This window comes from Phalacrocorax aristotelis, chromosome 3 (assembly GCF_949628215.1).
Source record: "Phalacrocorax aristotelis chromosome 3, bGulAri2.1, whole genome shotgun sequence".
Taxonomy (NCBI): Eukaryota; Metazoa; Chordata; class Aves; order Suliformes; family Phalacrocoracidae; genus Phalacrocorax; species Phalacrocorax aristotelis.
The window spans coordinates 99690477-99712650 of record NC_134278.1 but is presented as its reverse complement, the minus strand read 5'-3'; the positions used below and the strand labels follow the sequence as shown (position 1 = coordinate 99712650).

At 48.8% G+C, this 22174-nt stretch overlaps 1 protein-coding gene across 1 annotated transcript in view; it reads left to right on the top strand.

The window, feature by feature from the left end:
• The window catches only part of GALNT14 (polypeptide N-acetylgalactosaminyltransferase 14), a 105156-nt gene that overhangs the window by 64937 nt on the left and 18045 nt on the right, over nt 1-22174 (top strand). Inside the window, exons 4-10 of the mRNA XM_075088701.1 lie at nt 3872-3939; nt 6512-6577; nt 8671-8792; nt 13401-13488; nt 14153-14237; nt 15638-15741; nt 20177-20303. Of these exons, the coding sequence (XP_074944802.1) occupies nt 3872-3939; nt 6512-6577; nt 8671-8792; nt 13401-13488; nt 14153-14237; nt 15638-15741; nt 20177-20303 (660 nt within the window). The remainder of the gene's footprint in view (nt 1-3871; nt 3940-6511; nt 6578-8670; nt 8793-13400; nt 13489-14152; nt 14238-15637; nt 15742-20176; nt 20304-22174) is intronic.

Below are 22174 nucleotides of genomic sequence, written 5' to 3'. Positions count from 1 at the left end.
GTGAAATTGTTCAATCCAGGGCTTACCTTTGGGTAGGTGGAAAAGGATTCCAACAAATCATTGAGGAGGATGAAAGAACAACCTCACAATGAATATTTAAGGTGAATTTCTCCATGGTTACATCTGCATAACATCTGGTAAATCCACTGAAACAAAGAGAATTTTGGCATTAACTTTTCAAGGTAATTCAGCAGCGAATCTGGTCTTATGGGGTTGAGTAAGCGTAAGCGCTTTCTGGACTAGAGGCAAGAGTTTTCATTTTGATGGTAACAGGTCTTTCTGTGATTTAAGGGAGAAAGCATTGTGATACCTGGCTCAACAGAAGTTAAAAGCTGTTTTGATTTGTGAAAATGTGCCCGTCACTGCAGTATATCTACCTATGTTTGATTTCAGGGAAAAACTCTATAAATAACAGGGGGACTTCAAAGCACCATAATATTAATTGTCTTCTGATTTTACCCACATAAAAGGAAAAAAAGCCATGCACACAAATAAAGAAAGAAAAGAAAGTATAGGAAAAAAAATCAAAGCTGAGCAAAGGCACAAGTAATAGAAAAGCTGCCTTGGAATTTTTAAAAGTGCTTTTATAGTCTGTCTGAAAAAAAATCCCTGTAACATTGAAAATGTCCTGTTCGTATTTGGTGTCTCTGTTTCCCATCCTCCCTGAGGAGTGCTGTAGGAGGGGTGTTTATAATCTCCTGTGTTTCCAGTGGCATGGGTGCATTATCATGTGATTAATAGAGTACAGGTAGAAAATTTGTTGGAGACATGAATTTGGCTTTGCTGAAAAGCCGGTGTGCTCGCTCTCACCTGTGTTGGGAAGTGTGGTGCAGTTGCGGTGTTGCAGCCTTTGCTGTGGATCTCTTCATGCCTGTATCAAGTGGCCCATAGCTTCACAGCAGTTTTGGGGCTTGCACAGATTCGCAGAAGCAATGATGAGCTCAAAGCCTGCTGAAACCAGGGGACAACAGGTCCCTTGAAGCTGTGGTAGACTCAGCCTTTGGACCACCCTTACCAGGGCTTTGTTCACTTGGGATTTGGCACAGTGTCATGCTGTGGGTGAGTCCCACAAGGGAAGTGATGGGAGAGGGCTGTGATGCTGCTGGGTGAGGCTGCTTTTGGTGCCGGGGGATGTGGTGTCATCCATGGTGGTGTCTGTCATTAACCCCACAGAAGGATGACGGTTCTTGGAGATGGGGCAAGCCTTGGAGAGGTTGCTCCCTCATCAGCCTGCACACTGACCTTTTCCTCCTTGCTGTAGTCAACCCTCTGCATCCCACAGATGGCCGTCATTGGCATTTAGGCACAGAGTTCGCAGCAAATGGCTTGACCTGGGAACAGTGGGAGCCTGCAGCTAAGCCAAGACTGGGCTGCACATCTTCCAGGCCAGCGGTCCATGCTGGATTTTCATCCCTAAGAGGTGCCCTGGAGGGAATTCCTCCAAGTCACAAGGTACTGCTATGAGTCCAGGTTTGAGTCTACAGCCAATGCAGTGGTTTTGGTTGAGTTATTCTTGCTAGAACCAGCAAAAGCAGAATCAGCCCCTTTGTGAACACCTCTCTGTAGAGTTAAGCCCTGCTTTGCACTTCTGGCAGGCAAATCTGTAGGGGAAACTGGGTGGAGGCAGACTTTGAATATTCAAGTTACTCGCTGCCTCCCCCTCTCCCGCTCTCGGCAGGTTATTTATTTATTTTGCTGGCTTTTTTACAAGTCTGCTTCTTTCCTGCAGGTTTCACCAAGTTAGGTTTCCAGGCAATCAGCGCTTGTTAAATATTCCACTGAGCATGATATTGCTCTCCTGTCTCTCTGTACTGACGCTCAGCTACGGTAATTTGCTGAACTCAGCTCTCGCATATGGGGATTTCTTAAAAATAACAAACCTATTAATAATAATAATTAAAAAACACTTGACAGGTGGGAACAGCACATCTAAATTGCTCTGTGTGCCCCAGCAGGAGGAGGGGCATTCAGCCACTTTTTCTATTACTTTGTGCAGGCTGCAGGCATTGGCACAGCGGTGTTGTCTAACCCTTGCTTGGTGCAAGCCTTAGTGTTGCTGGGGTGGCCACAGCAGCTCCTGGCTGTTAGGGCTCCCAATATGACTTGTTGCTTAGGGGGCAGAGGCTTTCCTCTCCTCCTCACCCAAACCTTAACATGCAAAACATCTGAAGTGGAGGGGAAATGATGGTTTTTGCCAAGACCCTGAAACTGGAGGTGGCTGGGATTGTGTTGCCAGAGAAAGTAATTATGGGCCTGGAAGTGATGTTGAGGAGCTCCACAAGGGAGGTGCCAGCCTTGGTCTGAGATAAAACCCACTTTTTTTTCAGGATTTCTGCTGGGGGCGGGGGGGAACCCAGAACAAAACATGGAGGGAGGATCCATTTCAAACATCTGCCTTGGGTTGTCCTCTTCTCCTTCCAAAAAAAATCTGTCTCAGCTCCTTCCCTCTCTAGAGGGTTGTAATTCCAGCACCTGGTGGGAGCTGGCACCTGGCAATAGGTATAGATACTCCAAGCCCTCCTGGGCAGGTAAGCTGGTGGTTTTTCATCAAGAAGGTTTCATCAGAGAAGTGTAGCCCTTTGGATGAACGTCCTTGTATATCTGGGGGTGACGCTGTGGGACCCCTCTGGGTTCCTGCCAACTGGGCTGGTGACTCCTGGGCATCTGGGTTCCTTGGGGATCCTGCCCTTTTGGAGCCCTCTTGACTGGGGTCTGGGCCAGTGACACAGTTTTCTAGACTTCCAGGCTTTTTGCTGGAGTTTGGGAGCCTGAGAGGCCAGGGAAACCTATTAATAAGGATCTGGAAGTGTCAGGGGCTTCAGGGGGTGTCTGTCCTCTTATGCCAGCAGTAAGTTTGAAGGTTTTTCCTAACCCAGATCAGAAGGCAGACTCAGGTGTGAAATTTGGGGGGCCTTTAAATGCTGTTAGAAAAAGGAACCATGCTGAGGATGAAGGCAAAGGAGTTTGAATTCTGGAATGGCCTGTGCCACCTAACTGGCATTATCAAAGCCCATGTGAAGCCCTTAGATTTTTGGGATGCCCTGGGGTTTCTGCTTCAAGAAGTCAGCCTTGACCCCTTTGATGGGGTGGGATTTTACGCATATGTAATTCTGCTGCCCTCTGTGCTGTGTGAGAAAGGGGAAGAACAGGTCTAGACTTTTTAATAATAATAACAATAATTAAAAAGTCCTTCGTGGCATAATTAAGGGAAGATTGTAGCTTTCAGTCACGTTTCACAGTGTCTGTCCACCTGGAGGGAGCTGTGAACCACATCCTCCAGCCTCTCTCTTTCATTAAGTAGGTGGGCTCCAATGCTGCGCTTACCCTCTCGGCAGTCTCTGAAACACAATCAGCTCACGGATAAAAACAGGAGTTGTCCTGCCACGGCTGTGAGCTCTGTAAAGATGGGTTTGAGCTGGGTAATTTTCTCTGTGTTGGCCCTGCTGTTGGTGGACACCATATCATTATCCCCAGGAGAGGTTGCAGGGTGACAGCAGCTTTGCTGTAAGTGCTGTTAGGATGCATGGTGTGATGTGCATGTTGCTGAAAAGCCTGTTTCTCCTCGCTTTACGTGGGCTCTGCTTTTGCTCACAAAGGTGGTAAGGGCGAATCTCGGCTGTTTCCCAGGAATCCTGGGCGCTCAGCTCTTAGATCAGGCTAGAGGGAGCTGGAAGCCAGGCACTGTAGGTTACCACGGGGAGGGGGGGTGGTAGGGGGTGGTTTCTTGTTCTTATTCAGTATATCCTTTCTGAAAATCCAAGCCTGGACTTCTGTGCTTTGCCAGGGGTTGATTCCTAAGCTTTCCCAACCTGTTTGCTGGGTTGTTGAGTTGGTCAAGCACTGTCATGGATTTTCTCTCTTCATTCTTTAGCGTGCTGAACCGCACCCCAGTGCACCTCGTCCATGAAATCATACTAGTGGATGACTTCAGTGATGATCGTAAGTGACCCTTTCTATATTAAAAGCGAGGGGCCAGATCAAAAATGACTGTGAGAGACTAGGATTTATGCAGAGAGGGGGGAAGAGTTTGTCCAAGCGGAAGGAAATTTAAAGCTCTGTAGGTGTGGAAAGCAAACCCCGCTGTGCCAGGTTTGCATCGCTGCATGGAAAATTCAAATTCCAAATGAGCAAACCTCTTCTCATGAAAATAATACAAGAAAAGCGCATAGCAAATCACTTTTATGCCCAGTAGACAGGAATCCAATCCTTACTCAGTTGTATCCTGCTGCAGCCGTAGTGTGTTTAATCTGGCTTTCAGCTGCAGCCAGGAGCAATTCTGGGTTGAGACCACTGGAATTGCACAGGATAATGATAGTCTGACCCTCCTGATATATGCATATGTTCTGCATATGTTTATGTAGGTGGCCAGCAACTCATGATTGATTTTTTGTGGTGTTTTTTTTTCTTTTTTCACCCATGTAAAGAGGATTTCCCGCATGGGCTGCCCATTTCTGAGATGCACCATAAATAGCGCTGTACGCCACAGACAGCCCACATCTTCCTGCCATTCTCTCCCGGTTAATTGCATGACTCAAATGAAATCAATAGGTCTGATCTCCAGCAAAAGCCAGTAGCTGAAGCCCCAGGGCCTCCCAGGAAACTGCCCCAACTAAAGACCTTGCCTGGTGAGATGGGTGAGTGGAAGATCCAGGTGCTGAGAGTAAATGCTAAAAAAACTGTCTCAGGCATAAAAAGGGTGGCCGCACCTTGGCCACATCTAGGCCGAGTGGTCCGTGGCTCTTAAATTTCAAGGAGCTGCAAAATGTAGCCATTTACTAGGAAATGTGAAAACAAAGCCAGAGAAGTTTAAAAACAAAAAAGATCTATGCTTTACTCTTGGATATTATAAATTGGCACTGCCTTGGCAAGCATTAAGGACAGATTTCACATGAGATCTACTTCTCGGCATTGACTCCCCGCGGAGCTGCTGAAGCCAGGGAAAGGGGTTGCAGTGATTATGGTGAGCTTTGGGGCGACTCCAGCACACGGGGACCCAGGCTAGGCAAGCCTGGGGACTGGTAGAGTGATTGCAATGGAGAAAAGGAGCAGGTGCAAGGATGCAAGCTGCCCTGGTGTAAAGCAGAGAAGGCTTTTTGAAGGGCGGAGGAAGCAAATGCTGGTTATTTGGCTAAATAGACAAAGCACTTGCCTTCCTGAAAGGAGGAAGGTTTGTAGAAATGCAGCTCCCCTGTTGCAGCAGACCCGATAGCATGAGCCAGGGACAAGGAGCAGGGCTGGGTTTAAACTCATCCCAGGGCAACAGGGGGGAGCCTGTTTCCCATGTAACTTAGAGCAGCCCCTTGGCTACTTGAAATTAGAGCTTCTCAGCTGTCTTGCATCTCCTTTCCTGTGATAGTCTGAGCCTGCTGGCATCTGGTCTGCATGCATTTACATAAAATACATGTATTTGCATAATATGCTATACATACATGGTCAATTTTTTTCCCTGCAACCCACCCCAAGCAATTGGTGCTTTTATCTTGTGTTTAGTTGTGTCTCATTTCTCACCTCTGTCTGTCCATTGACCTTTTATTTGCTGGGATGCAGTTGTTCTGCACGTGGGCTCCTGCTTTTCCCAGCAAATCTCCATCGTAGGTACTTGGCCAACCCCTGCCACTTTTGCTCCCCCGTTGTGTGCAGAGCAATGCAGCTCAGTAACCGAGATGTTAGGGATACCAGTACGGTGATGCCTCTTGCCAACAAAGATTTCTGGAGGGGATGAAAGCACTTGGAGGTGCGTGTGGATGCACAGGGTGGGTGGTGGGGATGGGGCACATGCAGATGTGCCGAGAAAGAAGAGGCAGAGAAGTGGTGAGAGGCACAAAGGGGTTGCAGAGGTCATGGCGTGGGTATGCAGAGATAGAGGGGTCTGTGATGGGTGCACCTGCCTGCACCAGGTGAGGAGGGACGCTGGGGCTGCAGGCAGCACTGGGGCAAGAGCAATGGCAGCAACTGCATGTGGGATTGCAGGGCCTCCCTAGCTTGGGTGTGAGTGGCTCTGGGGCCCCTCTGCCCCGTGCAGCTGCTGCCCTGGGCATGAAGAGCCCTCAGATGCTCCACGGGGCTCTCTTTGACCATCCTTTTCTCCTCACTCAGGGCTCGCAGGCCACCTCAGGAGGCTCCTGCCCTGCCACATAGACATGCATCCAATGGCTTATGTATTGCTTTGCAGCTACCAAAAATAGTAATTTACATTAATGTGCAAAACCTCTGACTCTGACCCCTACCACAGCTCTTCTATGCTGACTTTAGTGTAATTCGGGTGTTCTCGGTGTAAATCTGCTAGGTTTACACTAGTTTTATGAAAACTGCTGCTCTGCCAGTCCTGATTTACACTGCATGAGCTGGGAGGTGATGCTGTTGTGCCCCAGCAGTGCCATTGCCCTAACAAGCCATCAGCCAGTTCAGGATGAGGACCTCTCCCTGCTCCCAATCTCCCCTAGGACCATTTCTGCTGCCAGAGCCACTATGAGGGCTGAGGGTGACATGTCCTCCCTTTGTGTTTCCCAAGCTGACGACTGCCGCTTGTTGGGCAAGCTCCCCAAGGTGAAGTGCCTGCGGAACGGACGGCGAGAAGGTAAGAGCTGCCTGCCCATGACCCAGGGGAAGCCCAGATTTCAGGAGCCGTGAGTGATGGAGTGAGGGGGGGAACCTCAGTGGAGTGGGTGACAAGGGAGGTCAGCAGCTCCTGGAGACAGGGGGCCCTGATAAAAGGACATGTGATAAAGGACTAGGATTTGAAATGGATCCATCCTCTCTGGCTGAAAAAGATGGGACTATTAAGATATCCAATGAGGCTCAGCTGTAGCTTATTAGCCAGAAAATTAGAACAGGCAAAACAAAGCCCCGGGTTTTATTTTTAAAGATGTTTGCTCTAATAAAAGAGAGGAGATCTGCTCCTACTGTTTCTGTGAGATTTTTTTTAAAAATAATTATATTTGAAAGATTGAGAAGGGCTATATGGAGGATGAATGTGTGTCCTACTGGGCTGCTGCTGGCAACCTTTTGAGACATTTTCCAGCTCCCCATAGTCTGAATGGGTGTTTTCAGTTCCTGCTTTGCAGTATGAGGAAAACAAAGAAGTTTTTTCATGCTAAAAATCGAAGGTGAAAGTCCAAGTGAGTGTCAGATTGCAGAGATTGAGGAGCAGAGAGGGTTTGTCTGTGGATTCTTTCTGCAGAAGGTTTCAGCTTTGTGGGTCTGGTGTCAGGATGGCATCACCCACCCGTGGGTGTAAGACACATACCTGCTTTGGCAGGAGGGTAGGGGAGGTTTCAGTACACTTGCACCTCTTCTCACCTTTCTCTTCTGTGTTCTGGGGGTACATATGTTCTTGCTCCCAGCACTGGATGGACGTGCAGGTATTGGTGCTCTATAAAGCAGTCAGGATTTGGGAACTCGGCCTGGAGGGCTTACCTCACTTAATACTTCACTGAAGCTGTATTCCTCAGGACCTGCCAGGATTTGGGGAGGGCTGGGGTGGGTACAGCAGAACGTGCCTACCCATAAGATCTTATAAGTTGCAGAGAAAGATACAGAGACAACCTCTGTTGCAGGAGGCGACCTTGGCAAACACTGGATTGCTCTAGGCTTTGTTCTCCTGTCCCTCTCCCTCCTGGTCAGAGGCTGTTCCTTGACCCCTCTCCTCTAGGGAGTTTTAATTTAAAATTTAAAAGTCAGTGACTCCCTTCTGCATGGATCTGATATGTGGCTGCTCCCTGAAACCCTTCTGTCTCTATCTGCCCCTGCCTCCCCTTGTATTACCACTCTTTCTCCTTCATCAAGAATCTCTGCTCCCCTTGAGCAACCTGTGTGTCATCTTGTTTGCCAATGGACCATCTCCTCTCTTATGCTGTGATTCACTTGAGCATTGGCCACAGGCAGGAGGAGTGCTGGAAAGCCATTTGACTCCTGTATGAATAGGAACAGAGCATGTTTAAGAGCCGTGGTCTTGCCAAAGAGTCTAGCGTGAAATCCATGCGTGCAGCTGTATTCCATGACCTCCCTCTTTGTTCATTTTTCTTTCTCACAAACGCACACAGCAATCTATCCCCAGCTCTGAAGGACTCTAAATTCACCATCAGGGCCCTGATGAGCCAAGTGAGCTCTTAGCACCTTAAGAGCCAAGCCTCTTTCCTTTGTGGAAAATATGTTCCCATTGAGCTGCGGATCAGCAGTGTCCCCAGGGTGGGAGAGAGATCAGGGTGGTCACTGGGACACAGGAAGGGGCACAGCAGGGAAAAGTTAGCGGTCTAAGAAAAGCCTAATTCTGGCATGAGGTGATTCCACCCTCGACTCCCCTGGCCCATTCCCCACTGACTTACATCTATGTTAGATTTATTACTTGTAGGGGGTTATGAAAGCATTTTGAGTCGTGTTTTGCCCCAGAAGGTGACAGCAGAAATAATTGCTCAAATTAAGGATTGGCATAAGTGCCAAAAATCATTAATCTTGGTGGGGCCGTTTATTTGCTTTGGTGACCTTGGGAAATGGTTGGCATGCCTTGCAGCGCTGGGAAGGAGACTATGAACCCAAGCCATGTTTTATCTGAATGGGATTTTGATGGGTCAAAACCCAGGAGATGCACAAGTGCAGGAGACCATGCTGGAGGAGCTTGGGGACGTTGCCCAGCCATCTGGGTGGCAGCTGACATGGTATGTCCCTGAACAGGTCTGATCCGGTCACGAATCCGAGGGGCAGATGTGGCAGGAGCAGGAGTCCTGACCTTCCTCGACAGTCACTGTGAGGTGAATAAGGACTGGCTACTCCCTCTGCTGCAGAGAATCAAAGAGGTGAGTGCTCCTGAGAGACCAGGGCTACCCTCAGTGGTTACATCACTGATGTCTACCTCCTCTTCCCTCTCAACGGGCATGACCACCCAACTGTAACCAACTGCACGCAGGCATCCAAGTAAGAAAGTGATGAGTTTCTGGGGTACAAAGTGACATTTGCTGATCTTCCTCCACCCAGCAGCCAGGTGGGGTTGTTTCTGTGACTGGGAGAGCATGTTGGTGCGTGGGGCAAGGTGCCTTCTGGGGCAGTAGGGCTCTACCCAGCAAGCACAGGTTGAGTGGTGGAAGGGGAATAAGTGGGCAGTGCTCCAGAAGAGGTTTTAATTAAGCTCATGTAAAATGCTCAGTGCTGATGATTTAAGGGAGTGATGGCTCCTTGAATAGGGGCTGAATTTAATTTCATGCAAATTAAGCACTAATAAATTGATTTAATAGGATTTAAATTCTGCTGATTTCAGAGCAGACAATGACATTCGCCTTTCGCCGGCGGCAACTGTCTCACCAGACATGCACATGGGGTCTCCTAGCACTTTGTCACCTGAGTCAGAGGGAGCTCTGTGCTGGTGACCTGCTAGCACCGTGCAGGGAATGAAGCCTTCAGCTCCAGTGTGGACGCATGGTCCTTTCCCTTCGCTATGCCTCATTCCTCCACCCTTGCTACACCTATGGCTCCTGATTGCTAGTATTTATTACTCAGTAATTTTAAAACTACTGAATAATGTTGAAATAAAGGCTGCTGAGGAGCAAGGGGAAGCCAAGGCAATGGGTTATGGAGAAATCTGCTTGGCTGGTGTTCACAGTGCCCATCATCCAAGGTGTCTTGCTTTTCTCACCTCCATATGTGATATCTGTGCTGGTTGGGCTGTGTGTCCCCTGTGTGCAGCAGCAATGAGACAGGGGGAAATGGGGCACAGCACCAGCTCAGGTCCCTTCAGATGGGCAAGGGCAGTCAGTGCTGCTGGCAACCTCTGTTTGCAGGCTGAGCCGCAGTGCTGCTGATAAACGGTAAAATAATGAAAATGGCCTTTTCATATGATCGATCGCAGCTTCCCTGCAATTACGAGAGCGTGTGCTGTGATACCCCACTCAAGCCTCATAGCTGGCCTTCCCCAGGGTGGGATTCACCACTAAACTTTACTGCAACAGTTGTTCCTCTGAGCTTTTTTAAGACAGGCATTCCTCATTCTCTGCCGAAGCTCTGCTGTATTTCAGTGAAGAATATCCAGAGAAATTGTCTGTTTCCCAGGCAGAGCGTTTGATGTATTTTGGCAGGAGAAGGGCAGCAGTGGTGGCAGGAAGGGGGCAGGCAGAGCTGCCTTCCTGTGCAGCTCCATGACTGTGCCCCACATTTGGCGCCCGTGGGGCAGGTGAATGCAGATGCCACATGCAGCATTGCCATAGGAGTTTCACTGCATCATGGTCTGCATATAACGTCATGTGCAAATATCACCTCCATGAACTTATTTTTATTTGCTCTTCTGGGTTAAATCTTTCCCTCACTGGAGGTAAGGTGGTTGGTAAGCTTGTGCTGCTACTCATGCTGCACTTATCCTGCCCAGTGCCTTGCAGCTCAGCTGAAGGCAGTATGGGAGAACTACTATGAAGAGTGTTGAGTGACTTGCAAAGCAAGTGGAGTCCCACTTGTTTGCTTTTTAACTGCTTGCAAAAGCTGCAGGATAAGGTCCTCAGATTCCTTCTTCCCAGGCCCACCATACCCATCCTTTCTATCAGGGTTAAAATATTGATCTGTGGAGTGTATGAAATGTTACTGCTGCCACCTTCAGGCTGTGTTAAAGAGCCAGCTTCCCTGTCCGATTGCTGTGATGAGAAGTAGCCACCTAGAAAGCATTTTCTTACCGTGTTACTCCTAGGAACAGTCTGCTTTGAGCTAACGTGATTTAACTTTCAAGCAAAGGAGTGGTGAGTTCCTTGAAGCACACCCAGCTCTTTCGCCACCACCAACCACTCAGCACTTTGCTTCTCTTTCCTTTTTTTCTTCACCAGAGCAGCTATTCTTACAGCTTTCTGTGGTGGGAAACGCTGGAGCCCATGTGTGCAACCATGCACCTGCGTTAAGGTGCCCCTTGAGCCCCACACTGAGTTTTCCTGGCAGGCAATGGCATGCCCCCTGCCAGGCCCATGCTCACTTTTGGGCACGGGAGGTGCGTGCCTGGCATGTGGGTTTGGAAACAAGCAGGACTAGAAAGTCTAAGAGCAAGTGAAGGGATGTGGGGGGAAGAGAGGGGTCTGCGGGGTGGTCTGGGACCTGTGCCTGGGAGGCTACGTGTCCCAGGGAGCGGCAGCAACAGCGGGTGTTTTGCACCAGCATGTTTATAAGCATATGACTGTGAGCGCGTGGGCACACAGGCTCTTGTTTTTACTTACGGAACAAATATCTCTGAAGCCATTAATGGTGCATTTCAACTGAATAAATAACTTTCCTAAAAATGTAATTATCTAGCCCAAGGTATTTTTACAGCATGACTCAACAAGCTGGCCCCAAAACTGAATTTGCAAATGGCACTGGAATGAGCCAGTGGATGGTGACCCCCCACTTCCAACTCAAGCATCCCCCCCCCCTTTTTGCTCCCTTGGGGCAGGGGGAGGCAGGTGAGGGGCAGCCTGGCCCTCTTGCCTTGCCTGCTGCTGCTGTGGGGCCAGAGGAGCAACCATGGCCTGTTTTGTTGTCCATTACAAGGTCATGATGTAGAGGTTGAGAGACAAGCTGGAATCAAGGTCCTTTTCCAAGGTTGAAATGTATCTGTTGTCTTCAGGACCATTCTCAGAGATTTTTCCTGTTGATTTAGTTCCATAATTTGTTTTGTTTGGGAAGTGTTTTGGCGAAATGCGTTCTCAGGTATTTAAGAATTTCATGTGAAAAAGGATTGAAGATTTGGGTGTTGTTAATATTAACATGCCCTGGCATGGGAGGGTATCAAAAAACCAGAAGGGTGAAGTTGCCTATAATACAATCCAGTGCTCAACCCAAAATAAATCATAGCAACAGCACTGTGCTCTTGAGCATGCCATGCTTTTCTGTTGAGGGTCAGAGAGACCTTCCTGAAAGCTGAGTAAATATAAATGGCCCCATGACATGGCAAGGAAAGTGAGGTAAGGAGAAGGTTGCATTGCTGAAAGCTGCTAGCATCCTGCAGTAATGCACTCAGCCAAGAGGTGAAGGAGATTTTCTTGCAAGAAGTTGTGCCATGTAATGAGTATAGGTGTGGAATTGAAACTGGGGACAAATGTGGGCTAGTTGGAAGTGCTCACCAGTAAGATGCTGAGGGGCAAGTTTTAAATGACTAGATATGATCCTTTCCCTGCAGTGTTCGGCACTCAAATCAGATGCTTTGCTTAAAACCTTTCCCCTACCCTCAGGCAACTAAAGCATGCTTGGGTATACAGAGCTGCGGCAGTCTGAGGGGCACTATGCAGCTGCTGCGATGAGTTTGAAAGGCTCAGCACACTTGGGCGTGGCTTGAATTTCTCCATGCAGTACGTAGGTACAGCAGACCTTGCCCTTTCAGTGGGTTGTTTGACTCACATGAAGTCATGTTAAGACTCCTGACTTGACGTTGTTACAGAAATACCAAGCATTTGTCATGCTCATTTGGAAAACCTGAGCTCTCGTCCAGGTCCTGGCCCATGGCCTTCAGTTGCTTCATCCTACAGCTGCATTTAAATACTTCTTTGCTAGGACTAATTTCTAAAACAGAGTCTTTTCTGAGTGAGCGAGCAAGCTTGTGTGTGCTCAGCTGCTTTCCTTTGCATGGCTGTGAAAAATGATTTGATCTGGTGAGGGTAAAAGCTTGAAGTTTGAGCTATAATTGGAGTTTGGAATTTTTGAAAAGAAAAAGGGAGATAAGAGACCAGTCAAAGCTGTCAGAATCTCTTCCTCCTGTAGATATTTTTGTTCATAACTGTTTGTATAATCTCTTTGCCCATAACAAGATGTTAATTAAATCACCACCAACTACTTAAAATCATTTGAGTCTTTTTTTTTTTCTTTAACCCTTTCACACCTTTGGCAAAACTCTATCCCCATAGTTTGTTCATTTTAAAAATGCCTATATTTAAGCTGCTTGAAAGCCTGTGTTTTTCCTCCGTCATTTCAACTGCCTGTTTCTTGCCTGACTTCTGAAATCCAGTAAAAAGCATTTAAGGGAGGTGAAAGGGGAATACATTGGTGAATTTGCAAAAGGCAGATGGCGCTTTGCATCCTGCCGAGGTTGGTGCCAAGTATATACACAGCCTGTGGAGGGAGAGGCTGTGGGTGAAGCCAAAGCCGGTGAGAGATGCTAGCTCAGCAGCCCAGCAGCACACAGTCCTCTCTCCCAGGACAGACGGTGCCTGCCTTCCCAGTCTCTCTCATCAGCATGCCCCTGGCTCCCAGCAATACCTCTGCCACTTGGTGCTGCTGCCATTAATTCCTTGGTTGAACTGATGTGATGGCTGAGGAGGAGGCGGCATTGATGGGCATCTGTCCCTGACAAACATGAATGACACCAAGAGTTCCAGCCACCTGGTGTCTGCCGGAGCTAAAGCATCCCCTGACCCATTTGAGGGATGTGATCTGAAGTCATGGGTCATTTCACTTCTACTTTCCAGGATCCCACCCGAGTGGTCAGCCCCGTTATTGACATCATCAACTTGGACACCTTTGCCTATGTGGCGGCTTCCTCGGACCTCAGAGGAGGTGAGTCCAAGTCACGTGCATGCCCTGTGGATGCCTGTCCCATGGTATGAGAATGCACTGGCCAGAGGGGCTGCTGGTTCTGCACCACACTGTTGGCTTCTGCCGTCTTGCAGAAAGTGCATTAGCACTGTTCAGTGCTCCCCACTGGCTATTTTCAGGCTATTTTAGAGACAGGTAAATGTGGCATGAGGAATGGTGTTTGCTACAATGGATAAGGCGGTCAAGCAGGAAAAGAAGGGTCATGTCAAAGCCACCCTTGGCAGCACTGAAAGCTGGGCTGCTGACGAGGAGATGGGGGATGTCTAGGCAACAAATGGAGGATGTGACTGTGGCGCTTATTAATATGCCTGTGCTATTTGTAGCACGCAATATCCATCAGAGCATGTATCTGTGCACAAGGGGACAAAGTAGAGTTTCAGCAGCAGCTTTATTTCTGACTTTCCTTGCCTTTGGAGTGCTTGACTTTGCAATTGTAATGCAATGTGTTGTTTCTTGTTCATATGTAGTAGTAAAATATGTTAGCCATTGGACTTTTCTCCCAAGAGCTTCAGTCATTTGAAAGGGGGGGAAATACTCCATCAAACATGGTTTCTGCAGCCTGCATTGCCTCCTAATTCATACCCATTTCTAATTTCCCCGTGGTACTTCCCTACTTCTGTTTTAGGTTTTGACTGGAGTTTGCATTTCAAATGGGAGCAGCTTTCTCCAGAGCTTAAAGCCAAACGACTTGATCCCACTGAACCCATTAAGTAAGTCAAGAGGGTGAAGGAGGCACCTGGGGAACATGGGGCAGGACAGGCATCTCATCTGACCTTGTGTGTGTCACCATGCACTATAGCAGTGTGATATTCCTTCCAGGACAGCTCTGAACTTCCAATACCTATTGCGAGCTCCTGGCTAGCTTGGGTTTTGCAGTACAGCTTCATCTCCCACCATTGAAGCCTGAGAGTGCTGCAAAGGTAGAAGGGGTGTATTTGTGGTTGTTCATGGCTTGGTAGTGCTAAGGAGGCTGAATATGTTTAGAGAAAAAGCCCAGTGCTCCAGACTTCTGCTTCTCTCAGCTCAGCTATCACTGTGTCCTCAGCCTGCTTGATAAAACATGGTGTCTAGTCCAGCCTTTCCAGAGCATCACTGATTTTCTGGACCTTGCTGAAGGCTTCTCAGAAATTCAGGATGTGCAGGAGAGATAGCAAAACTGAACAGGAGAGATGCCATCTGTCCTCATGCCGTGAGATGGAGGGAGTCCCTCATTCTGCTGAAATTCTCTCCTGGCAGCAAGCCAAATGCTAGTGTCTGCATCCCCAGCTGTGGAGCGCTGGAGTGTGTAGCATGGAGGAGACCGGGTGTTGGAGGAAGCTGAGGACCCCAGAAAGCTCGCAGGGGAGCAAAGCGCTGCTGCTCCTTAGGATGCTGTTTTTAACAGGAGCTCTCACTGGCTTCATGAAGGCTCACCTCACGTTCCTGGTCATCCTGCCACATAGAGCATTGTGGAGACTCACCTGGGCGCAGCAGTGACCCCAGCTCCCCCTGAGCCTACGCTAAGGCATCCACACTGTCTGCGATTGAATGGAGACAGGACTTGTGCCAGTAAATGGCGAGTCTCCTCGAGTTATCTTCTGGGTCTGCCCTCCCCTCCTCCACAGACCTTCTCTGTGTAGTTTTCTTAGCTAATCCAAAGAATGAAAAATAACCCTGTTTTGAAATGAAGATCACACAGCTAGTGATGGCTTTTAAAAAGCCCTTCTGAATTGGCTCTGCCTTCCCCTCCTCAGTGGAATGGTGCTCTTAATAGGCTGGCTCCGGGCAAAAAGCCTGTCTGAGTGAATAACCCCCCGAGCGTTAAGTGCATTTTTGATGCTGAAGCCTACAATCAGAGCTGTGAACTTTGGGCTTGTAGGAGTTGTGCTGACGGGTGCATTAGCCAGTCATTAAGCACCAGGCAATTTATGATTGACAGCAAAATACCAAGGCAGCTAAAAGAAAGGCTCAGATGCTTTTTGAGGTGTGTTGTCCTTGTTTGGTAAGAAGGAGATACATAGGTAATGTCCTGACAATGGAAAAGGAGGCAAAGGGAAGGGCTGCTTCTGTGCATCCAGGTGCTGCAGCAGTGTTTGAGAGAGTGTCCCCTCTTCCCTTACCCATTCTGCAGGACTCCTATCATTGCTGGGGGGCTGTTTGTGATCGACAAAGCCTGGTTCAACCACCTGGGGAAGTATGACAGTGCCATGGACATCTGGGGTGGGGAGAACTTCGGTGAGTCATTCTTCCTTCTATGACTTGCTGTGGTGTCTTCTTTTCCTGAGTCATGCCAGATGGAGATAAGGTCATTTTGGATTTTGCTTTTAACACTGCATGGTTTCCCTCACTTAGATTCGTAAGTTACGGTCTCAGGCGAGCAAGGGAACCAACAAACCATGAATGATGGGAAGTGAGCAAATGTTGGTACTTGGGACTCCCTGCCTTCCATGCTGCTTTGGTTTTCTATAGGTAAATACTCTAAACCACAGAATTCTCAGCTTTGGTGTTACCAACAGATGAAAGAATACCACACACCCCCTCCTATTCCTTCCTGACCTTGTTTTCTCAGTAATAAAGCAAAGACGTATCTTACCCCATTGTCTGATGGTAGCATTTTGAAGCTATGAACTGAGGCATCGGTGCCTCCCTGAGTTTGCAGAATGCCTGAAACAGTAGCTCCACTGGCACAATGCAAGCGCTTGGCAAAGTAACACAGCTGCTTATCCATTCCTGTATCGCTGGATGGCTGAGCGCTGCCAGGACCTCCTTGACACTATCATTTTTCCTGCATGAAAAAAAGGTTAAGAGCTGACCTAAATTCAGTCACCTCTGTGCATTATCATGGGGCAAGATGGGCATTAAGAAATCTCCTGCATGCAAACTTGAGAGGTCACATGAAAGAGGTAACAGCCTGTCCCTTGTCCCCCATGTCAAGCAGAGCTGGATCAGGCTGGGCTGTTCTCTCTTTGAAGTCATAGTGATGCTGCAGATCAGAGCAATAGACTGTATCCGTGAAAGAAGGGGGAGGCACTCAATGTCAGGGAGACAGATCAGAACCTGGCTTTAATAGCTGACACCTCTGGGGAGTATGGCTAGCAAGGAAGGAAGGATCTCGTGTCTTAACACATACAGCAGTGCTGTCAGTCATCCAAGGGACAGATGCTGCCGCCTTGCAGTAACCCATCCACTGCCTGGCACTGTTGTTTCCTTCACATGCCTTTTTAATCTAGCATATTTTATTTATTTTTATCTTGTTATGCAGTAGGATCTCTCACCCTCATGCTTTCTCTCTGTGGGTGGGTGTCTTGCCACCAGTCTCTCCCAAAGCATCTGCTCCTCTGAATGGGGTGGCCCTGAGGAAACTAGGAGGGAGCAGCAGCCCTCCCACCTCCCCTGCTGGATCAACGGCCAAAACAAAGCATTCAAGAAGGGAACTAGACAGAAGGAGAGGGACTGCTACCCTACTCCTGACCATCGCTGCTCATCGCTTGTCTCTGACAGCAGCCAGCCCCTGCTCCTGGGAGATGATGGTGATGGGGCAGCCTGCCCTCTGGGGCAGTTCGTTCCCAGCAGCTTGTCCAATGCCCTGAAATGCAGGTGTTGCCCTCACGCATGGCTATGGCCTATCCTACAGAGTGCTGTGTTCCCCTTACTGGTGCTGTGCCCCAGGAGGCCAGTCCTGACCTAACAAGCGCTGGCTTTGCTGTGGCATGTAATGCTGCCTCAGAACATCTATGTGTCAAAGGCGGAAGGTGAGGAGGGGGCCAAGCAGGCTAATGCTGCAACCAAGAAGTAGCAGCAGGGCAGATCCCATCATGCCCATTGCTCTGAGAGCAGAAGCGTGCTCAGTTCAAAGGTCTGTCTCCTGCAGGCACAGTAGTAGAGGGCAGCATGTCCCACCTCTCTGTCACACACAGGCAAGTGCAGCTGTGACCCTGCTGGCCCTGGTCAGTTCTGGGCAGGTGACAGAAGGCAGGAGCTGACCGAGTGCTTGCTCATTTTGGGCACCCGCAGTGAACTGTGCTTTTTCTGGTAGCTTAGTCCTGAGGAGATGCAGGACTCTGGTCCTGGGGAACATTGCTGCTGCCTTTAATGTTATTGACTGGGCAGCTAGGGAGGGCTGGAGACTTCAGGCAAAACAGAAGCAAGTGTGTTTGGGTAAGGGAGAGGACATTGTAGGTGCTTTACTTCTTAAATTTACTTAATCTCCTGTGGGTGAATTGATGAGTAATGGCAGAAGGAGTTGCAGGCCAGCAATATGTGCTAAAGGTATTTCGCCAAGCTAAGGCCAAGGCTGGTGCGCCCCAGCGCGTACTGCTCGCCTCTCTCCTAGGGGTCACTCAGAGGGGCCACCCGCACTGCTGGGTCCTGCTCCCCCGAGCAGGCTCTCTGAGCTGGCCCTGTGCCATGCCTTCACTGGTGCCTCAGTTTACCTCCTCTCAAGGCATTTAGCTCTCGGCTGTCTGTCTGGATACCTTGTTTGTTAGATGCCTCAAAGGGTGGTCCCTACCTGCAGAAACCTGTAGTTTAATTGCCTTCACTGGGACTGGAGCAGGGTTTGCAGGGTGCAATGTGTCTGAAGCAGATTGCTCAGACTCTTCACCATCTTCCCCAGCACTGTGTTTTCATTCCAGTTCCCAGTGCACAGAGATCACCTCAGCTCACCTTTTCATTAGGCTCTAAATTAAGAGCAGGCAAGGACTGAACAATGCAGGTCTTTCCCTCCCTTTAGGGAGTTGCTCTTTTCCCACGCTGAACAGAAGGACCACAGGAGGGGAAGGCACGATGCAGCAGTTTACAGCTGCTTGGCTGATTGTCCCATTTTATCAGGCACCCTTCTGATTTACTCAGCAGCACTGGCAGTGTGGCTGGTGCTGAGACACACAGGCAAATGAGCAACAGCCACATGCAAGGAGAACTGAGTGCAGCAGCTTAGAGCGGCTGTATCCTGCCGTAATCTTATTTCCCTGCAGCTGTGATTAAGGTTGCTCCCAATATAGCACCAGGACATGGCACAAGGGCACCTTTTATTGGCCTGTTAATACCCAGAACTGGGGAAAGGGGTGAGGCTCCAGCTGCTGTTGCAGCTCTTGCCTGTAACCTCAGCAGTGAAAGGAAGGGGAGGGGATTTCTGGAAAGAAATGCTTCTCCTCCCTGCTGTGCTTTCCTACCCCACCCTTTGCTGGCCCCTGCTGCGAGGGCCAGCTGTTGGGGGTGGGATCAAGCCTTGAATTTTGGACCCAGGCATCAAAGGGCTTTGCAGCAGTGCCAGCCTCTTGTTTTCATCAGCTCAGGAGCAGGCAGGCGTGCTGCGAGTGGGGATGGGAACACCGTGAAGTGGGCTTCCACCTCTGCAGCAACCTGCATCTGAGAGTAGGTGGCTTTGGAGGTCCAGGCTCCAATTCTCCTTTGCTCCCTGAAGCTGTGAGTTGTTTTTGGAGGGATGGCAGCTTTGCAGGCTGGTAGCGCCCACTGTTGGAGGAAGAGGAGTGCCCACCTGTCCATGCTGCCCAAATGGCCTTCCGGCCCCAGGTGCTTGTCTTGCCAGCATCTGACCTGGGGAGAAGTCATCCTTGTGCTGGTGTATGAGGGGACTGTCAGGGGCATGTGCTGGCAAAGATCATGGGTGTCTTCCTGTCTGACTTCTGTAGTTAGATGAGTGGGGCGGTGTGAAGAGGAATTTGTAGTTTTGGAGTAAATAAATGCTACATGTAGCTCTATACTATCAACAGATTATAAAATAGGATGAAAAGAAGTGCAGAGCCTTTTCTGTGTAATTTCATATTTTTTCCACGCTGGTTCTGTCTAAGCATGACTGTCTGACAATGTAGCTGCAGATTCATAGCTTCACAGGCATTAGGACCAGATGGACCCATTAGATCAGCCATTCTGTTTACCCATCCTACCTTGCCAGCTAGGATTTCATCCAACTCCCTGCCAGGCATCCCGTAACTTCTGGTGTCAGCTGTGCCACAGGCTCGTTTTCCTCCAGAAGGGCCCTGTGGACCAGCCAGAGAATGGTTTGGGTAACCAGGAGCCATTTCCCATACTGACAGCTTATCCAGATTCTTGGGATAATCCCTTCCACCACTGATCTTTACTTGTGTGAAGGTGTGTGCCTTGTTGGTCCACAAAGTCAGCACTCATGGCCCAGAGTACAAGCTGGGCAGGGTAAGCTCCTATCCATTCTGGGACAGGTGATAGATGCACAGCTCTCTGTTCACTGTGCAGAATTGATGCTGGATTCATAAAGATAATGACCGTTGTAGTGATTAATAAGCAAAATTCATGGCCTCTCCTGGTGAACTTCACAGCCCTTTGGAGGGAAGTGACTCTGAAATAGGCAGTGCAGAAGTAATTAGAGGAGCACAAAACTGTCAAGATGATTCTGTGTTGTAAGCAGGGCTGCATGGAAAGGCACCTGCTTACTGTCTTGCTCTTGCCACTGTGACAGCACTTGCTGTACTACAGGTAGGTTTTAAGTGCACTGACTTCAAACAGATTGCAAGAAGCTTTGAAATGTGCTTTTAAGGGAGTTGTGCCTAGGAAAGCCCCTCCAGTAACTGATTTACACCAGTTTAATGTGGCAGAGTTTGAACTGAGAGGGAACACCAGGATCCAGCCTGCTCTAGGAGAGAAAGACAAAATGCTGAAGCTGCTTTTCTTGTAGAAATCTCTTTCCGTGTGTGGATGTGTGGAGGGAGCCTGGAAATCATCCCCTGCAGCCGCGTTGGACATGTCTTCCGGAAGAAACATCCATATATCTTTCCAGAGGGAAATGCCAATACATACATTAAGTAGGTGTTTTGTGCTTGCTTTGTTTTTTGTGAAATGGAATAAGATGCTGCCTTGTGGGGAGGGAGGAGCAGGGAAGATGGGGAGGAAAGTTTGTTTGGAAAACTTTTAAATATCCTTGGGCAGGAATCTCGTGAGCCGAAGAAAATGCAAGTCAGTACAACTCTCCCATAAGATTTCTACAGTGTCGAGAATGTGACAGAAATAGGATACTTATATGGTACCTTTCATCAGCACAGAAACGGAGGGACAGGCCCAGCATCTCCCTGAGTACTAGCTACTGTAACAGCAAATGGTTTAGACCCTAAGGTCATCAGAACACATTTATTATGACCTGAAATCAGGCTGCCAGCAACGTCTGTCAGTACCCAGTGACCTTAGCTGAGGGCTGAGCATGGCTCAGCTGAACCAGAAAATTTGGTTCCCAATACCTCTCCGAGAAGGGAGCCGAGCAGGGTGCTGGAGTGGGTAGCTTCACCTCCAGGCTGGTGCTGTCCCTTGAGCAGAGGCAACAATGGACTGCACCCCACTGGTGGGGACACCGAAGGAACTGCCAGGGCATCCCAGTTGAAGGGGACCTGTCCTCGCACACAGGAACATAGACTGAAACAGGTACTGAAACGGCTGGCAGAAATGGGCTAAGATCCTGGGAGCCGCAGGCAAGGAAGGAGGCAGTCCAGAAGTGGGAATCAACACTGGAAAGATGATGGGAGCAGCTAGTGAAGTCAGGAAGGGTTTCTTCCTTTTTTTAGAGTATGAGGCTGAAGGTTGTCCATTAAGCAAATGACAGAGAGAAACACCGGGGGCACTTATACCAGGCATTCCTTTTAGTGTGGGTTTCCCAGTGTTATAAAAAGCTGACATCAGTATTTGTGAAGACCCAGCCACCTGCAGCGGGGTCACCACTGACCTGGGCTCTCTGCAGCTTCCCCATGCTTTGCATGAGACAGCAACCTGGGGGAGTGCAAATTACGCCTCTCAGTTATACCTAATATGTGATTTCTAGCCACACAGTGTGTGGGGCAGGAAGGGAACCTTTTCACCTTGCTATTAAAAGATTGCAGTGAAGGGCACAGGGTGTTGCTGGCATCAAGGAGAAGGGCACAAATTTGAGAGTCAGGAGGATGGCTCTCACTTTAGGGAAATAAGACTCCTACAGAAGAGGCTGGGATGTGGCAACTTCTTCACTGCTGGAGTTGCTGCAAACCTGAATGAAAAGGCAGCGTCTGCGTTGCACCTGCAGGAGGAGCAAGGGGAGCTTGAATGGGTACAGCTCTTCTGGCTGCACCCCAGGCACAGGTACACAGGGACTTTGGGGAGGTCTGAATTAACGCCTAGGTATGAGCCTCAGCATTTATCCCCAATTTTCATATAAACCCAAAAGAGATCAGGAAGCCAAGACAAAAATATCCTGGACTTTGGGGAAGGTTAGATACAGATGTAGACACTGTGACTTCAGCACCTCTTGAGGAAGAGCACTTAGATTATTGCAGTGGCCTTAGAGACAGAGGAAGAAGCACTGTGAATCAGCAAGGGACTGAAGAGCGGTCTGGAGAAACATATGTGTAGGCATTAGGAGCTTGGATTTTATTAGCCTTATGGTATCTATCAGCCTTATGGTATCTATCAGGTAATCTTATGGTATCTATCAGGTATCTATCACCTATCAGTATCTATATACCTATAGTATACTACAACTTAATGTAGTATATAGACCGAGAGGAGAACCAGGTTCTGGCAACCTGATGCTATGTCATACCTCTGTTTAAACAGAGATGTCAGCAAAAAATATCTCCACCTTTCTGTCAGATATTGATTTTTCTCCACACAGCCTCTTCTTCAGTGTGAGTGACAGCTCAGGCTCCAGCATTGT